The sequence below is a fragment of the Gossypium raimondii genome, chromosome 6 (genome assembly GCF_025698545.1).
Source record: "Gossypium raimondii isolate GPD5lz chromosome 6, ASM2569854v1, whole genome shotgun sequence".
Taxonomy (NCBI): Eukaryota; Viridiplantae; Streptophyta; class Magnoliopsida; order Malvales; family Malvaceae; genus Gossypium; species Gossypium raimondii.
The window spans coordinates 58,108,405-58,114,222 of NC_068570.1; the positions used below are offsets into that span (position 1 = coordinate 58,108,405).

Below are 5,818 nucleotides of genomic sequence, written 5' to 3' on the forward strand. Positions count from 1 at the left end.
TAAATTTTAAAAGAAAATATTTTAACAATTTACGGTGCAGGTGTGACAAAATATAGTATATTGATTGAGTTAGAGTTACAAGTTAGCTCGACATCAACTCGATATTGATAAAAACACCATTATAAACAAGCTGTAGTACATTTAATGTTCTTAATCGATGTATTAATTAGTTTCAAGTTGTACATTTCATCATTTAATTATATTATTTTTAACCACACCCTATAACGTAGTTTTTAAATGTATACACGTATGCTAAAATTTATAATATATAATATGTATAATTTTTAATAATACTACAATAGTAATGATGAAAACCAAACTAAAACTCGTAAATTTTGAACTTTCTGTTAAGTTCTAACTAATAATGAAGCATTGGCACAGTTGGTAAAAACGGAGGCCCTGGATCCTGAGTATTCAAATTTGAGATTCACTTTGCATAATTATATGCGTGGATCTCCGAGTCCCACCATGTGCTATTCTTATATGTGGGTGTTAGTTCGATTAGTCCATCTATATATTGTAATAATTTAATTGTACATTTTATGATTGATCAGTTACAATATTTTTAAAATCTGATTAGTTATTAAATGAATTAAATCACTATTTAACCGATTCGACTATTTTAATCTTTTCGTATTATTCAATTAAATAAATTATTAAAAAGGTTTTATAAAATAGTAGATCCGTACCAATTTACGAATTAATCAATCTAATATTTTTTTAAATCGATACCTAATTAATTTTTTCCAATGTAATGAGTTGAAGGCATGTAAGGTATATGGTGATAGTTGTACTTGTGAAGTCCAACTAATCCAAAGACATCAGATAACGTGGACGTCGGACTTTTGACGGTTTTAGCCACGTGTAGTACTGGACCATCCAAATACATATATAGATAATTTAAAACCGTATGATAAAATAAATATACCAATCCGAATAACTTTAAAACCAAGCATCTAATCTCTTCCCTTCTCTTTCTTTCGATATAAATATATTTTGTTTTCTCACCATTTTCCTCTTCTTCCCTGCCACTTTTCTTTCCTTTTACCTTTTCGGAAAACTCAACGACGTTGGAGTATGAGCGAAGAAGAGTGGGTCAAAGAAGCTTTGACCGATTCCATGTTGGCGGCAAAGGTGTTACTCAGCCTCTACCAAGCGTCGTCTCCGCCGCCACGGTCAGACAGTGCTTCCTCCCAGGCTTTGCAAGTCGAGTGGAGTGTCCGTCAACGTCGGTCTAAGCAATCTCTTAAGAAGAAAAGCGAACCGGCACGAGCCAGTCCCACCACGCCGCTTTCTTGGAGTGGTGGCATTTCTGTTAGTGGAGGCGGTAGTGCTGACGGATCCGAGGAGTCTAGCCGTCCTCCTTTGAAGCCGGTTGATAACGCTAGATCTAAGGTTAGTTAACAACTTCACGAGTTATATGTATATATCTCTCTCTTTTTGGACTCAGTGAGTCGTGTGGTTGACTCTGGTTCTTTTTTGACGGACTTGCCCTTACGAATAGTACGATATGCGTGAGTCTTTTTATTAGGAACTTGTCAGCCAAATTTCCGGATTTTCGTTTCAAGGACTTTAACGTCATTTTACCTTTCTTTCCCGGTCACCGGACGGGATTTCACCTTCAAACAGCGTTGACCGAAATGCCCTTTTAAATTTCCTTTGTTCTTCAAAAAAGAAATTTCGGTGACTTCCATTCAACGCATGGATTCGCTTTTGTCTTTCACCATTCATACAATGCTCCGCGTGTCATATCTACTTCTTAAAAAGTCCAAAACACCCTTCTCTCTTTGGACGTTTTCGTCATTTCAGTATCTTCTCCCCCTTATATGTCCTCAGTGTCCCTTATCGGGGGGTCAATTAAAATGACGAAATTCTCCTGAACAACAGTCAACACATTTGAAGTTCTCAAAGGGCAACATGGTCAAAAAAATTAGTGGCCTGAATTATCGGTGGCGTACTCCCGTGGCGAAATAAGTTTGCGTGTAGTTTAGTGTTAGTTAAATGTTAGTGGCTTTCAGCTTTTTTATCCAAAGGGCGGGGGAAGGGGGGGAATGATTCGGTGTGGTCGTAACCAGAAATTGTCTCTTCGATCCTACGTGTCATCGTAACATCATTGGATCCATGTGACAGCTTTTTTGAAGACGAAAACGTTTCTTGATTGGACAGTGATTTCGTAAAGGTGACAGCCTGCCGTATGAGAAAGTAAAAAAAAAAAAACACTCCATAGTGGTGGCATACAAAAATGAAGACAAATGCTATATTTAGGTGGAAAATGTGTTCACCAAGCGGGGACCACTTTGCCACCTAATTTATGGCACATATTGTTTGTTGGTTGGTTATTAGTTTTACCAAACCCTAAAACTCGCTGGTGTTTGTAGACATTCTGCTATTCGATGTCGTTTCGTGTCCTTTCATTTTTTTATCGGTTACACTATGCTTTATAGTCCCTGTACTTTTTGAAAATCAAGAATTTAATCCCTGTACTTCTCTTTGTTTTTCATATTTCAAAATTCAGATCCAACTTTTAATTCTGTTATTTTTTTTTGTTAAATTCAAGTAAATGTTAACAGTTGGACTTGAATTTTTAAATCTGAAAAATAGAAGGATTAAATTACCGGAAATACAAGTATAGTGACTAAATTTCTAATTTTTGAAAAGTATAGGGGCTATAAGCACATTTTAACCTTTTTTATCTGATTAATAAAGTATGTAACTAAGATTATTGACTAATGGCTAATTATTATTCTTCCACACGTATTTTTATTCAGGTTGCGGCCACAAGCGAGATATCTCCTCCCAAGCGGTCTAGAAGAAAAAAGGTAAAACCTTTCAACGTTTTGACCTGGTTAATGTTTAATATTTTTTAGTCACATTAGCTCTTGATTATGAATAATCGAACTTGAGTCGTCAGGGTGAATTCTGAAAATTTTTACCGCTCGGTCCAACTAAGTGCTGGTGACGTGGTTCTATGTTTTACATACACCTTAGAATGTATTATGTAGTTATATTATATAATCTTCTAACCTGCTGTTCTAATAGATGTTTTTTAAATTAGATTAGTGGTTGAACCGGTTAAGTTATTAATTTTCGATTCATTCAATTTAAATTAAATAAATTATCTAAAATTTATAAAATTCAGTTCAACCGATTTTTAGTCCGATACACATGTTTGTATCAATTGATAGATCAACCGATTTTTTATCTTACTCTAGACTGATATATCGATCAGTCCATTCCAGTTTCAACAACATTGTTATTATTAACTGCATGGTAGATTTTCCAGAAGAAAAACTGACCCAAAGAATTTGACAAAAATGGCATGCTTACGGTCTTAGCATAGCATTTTCTAGTATTAGGTGCTTTCCAAATTGAAGTCGACATATTTAGCATTTTGATTCCATTGATGGATATATATTTATATTAAGGACTTGAATGAGAAGCATGTTTTAAAACAATATTTTTTCAAATTTTATAGAAGTTTACATAAAAGTTTAAAATATGTTAAAAACATATTACAATTTATTAATTAAACATGTATACAAATGAAATATATTTTTATTGTACTTTGTTTAAATGAAAATTTTCATTTAAGTAAAAATATTAAAAACTTGTTTTAGGATTTTAAAACTTCATTTAAAAAGTTTCAAAATTATTAAATATATTTTAATTTATATACACAAACAATAGGATAAAAAACTAGCATGGCATATATGAAACATATGCTCTTGGATTTGGGATTCTGTTTTGTTTTTTCAGGGATTCTATCGCTATATTTTATTTTTGATAGTGGCTTAATTTCTGGTTGTCTACAGACATTAGCTGAGCTTAAAGAGGAGATAAGTTCACACTTGAAGGAAAATAGAAGTTTGAAGAATGTACGTTCTTTTAACTTCTTATGTCATTTATATCTCTATATGCCTATATTTTAGAATCTCCTTTTTTTTCTTCTTTTTCTTTTCTTTTTTTAAATGATTTCCATTATAATCGTTGAGCAGGAATTGGAAATTGTGAAGCTTAAGTTCGAGAATATTAAAACCAAAAATGAAACTTTAAGCAGAAAGCTCCAATTCGAGAAAGAAAGAACCAAGAATGAAAGCTCTAAGAGAATGAAGGTGTAGAGTTCTCTCCTTTCAACAAGCTTTCATGGATGCCTTTTGCTTTTAGACATATATTAGGCTGCCGTTTGATTTGACCTCATATTACATGATGATATATTCATTTCTATGGTGTGTGACAAACGTCACGGTCCACACTAACTTGTAAGAGAGTAACTTTAGGTAAAAGTATCATGGAAGCTCTTATATTAGGAGTCAGATTAAATTTTGCCTCATTTACCTAAAAATATGGACAAATTAGTCTTTGTACATTAGATTAAAGAGCAAACTGGTCGTTTCTGTTAAAAAATAAATCTATTTTTACTGTTAAAAACTGACATAGTCAACAGAATAACCAAACGTACAAGGAACAAGTTTTAATAGTTGGAATGGATTGAATTTTAACAGGACTAGTTTGCTCTTTAATTTAATGTAAAGGATTAATTTGCTCATTTTTTAAGAATAAAGAAAAATTTTTAATTTGACTCCTAGTATAGAGACCTTCATGGTACATTTATGACCAACTCTAGTAGTATAACGTTGATGCGAGATTCATGGCTCCTCTGTAGGACCGTGACAACGAGCATGCTCTTATGTTAGCATCTTTTCTGCATATGCTTCCATCCAATTATATCATTTTACTCTCATTTCTGTTTACAGCTTGATTCACATCGGGCAACAGAAACATCAACTGCTTGTATTGAACCAAAGATTAATGCAACCTCAGAGCCACCACAGCAAAGAGAAGTAGCCAGTCAGACAAGTGCAGCGTGCAACGAAAACAAACGGCATCCACCTAACGAATGTTCCGAAGGACAGGACATGACGAAGGCAAGTTGCGATGATGCTTCATTTGCACTGCCGGATCTCAATCTTCCGATCGAGGATGATTCAGGTTTATGAAGGATGTTAATGGAATTAGGTGAGAGAAGATGATTGTCTGTCAACTATTCTTTTTCCCCCCAAAATTGAAGTGGCAGCTAAAAAAGCATTAACACGGTAATAGTCCCCTAACGGCATCGCCATATGTTGCAAGTAGTAAAAGTTGAATTAATTCCTTGGTGTAGAAAAATAGAGTAAAAATTCTTTCTTTTTTTTGTGTTTCCAGGTTTCAACCTTTTGTCTTAAATTCTTGGGGCTAACCCCTGAGGAAATGTTTTAACTGATAATTAATTATGATCATATGATTAAGTATTTGGCAAAGTAGTCATTATATATAAGCAAATGTACTTCTCGTGAACTCAGTTTAATTGTTAAGTACATTTTGTTATATTTTATCAAAATAACCCTTCTTGATACTAACCAATTTAATTAACTTCAAATTTTATTTTTATTACAATTTTAAAATGATTGAACCCACCACCTATGTCATTCAAATATAGTATATGGATGTATAAATAAAATTTAGCTTAAAGTAAAAAAAAAAAACTCAAAAAATTACATTAATAACTCAAAATAAGAACATAATTTATCTCAATTAAATTTCTAAAATAAATTTCGGCAATGTCAATCAAATATGCATATATATAAAATGACGAGGATAAGGTGAAGTAAATTGAGTCAGTTTACCAATCAACCCACACCACATGTGACTATGTCAGCCCCATCTCCTACTGCTCCCTCCTCTTCATGGGTTATAACTTATTATAATCAAATTAATTTAGCACAAACTATATAACTTTTAGAAAATCATTTTAATTTTATTTAAGATCATCATTATTAAA

General features: G+C 32.9%; 1 protein-coding gene across 1 annotated transcript; it reads left to right on the plus strand.

The window, feature by feature from the left end:
• The first annotated feature begins 933 nt into the window (after positions 1–933).
• LOC105774116 (hypothetical protein) lies at positions 934–5,334 on the plus strand. Its single transcript, XM_012596473.2, has 5 exons — positions 934–1,395; positions 2,769–2,819; positions 3,813–3,875; positions 3,996–4,112; positions 4,755–5,334. The coding sequence occupies exons 1-5, from the start codon at positions 1,078–1,080 to the stop codon at positions 4,995–4,997; spliced, it is 792 nt and encodes a 263-aa protein (XP_012451927.1). The 5' UTR covers positions 934–1,077; the 3' UTR covers positions 4,998–5,334.
• The last annotated feature ends 484 nt before the right edge of the window (positions 5,335–5,818 follow it).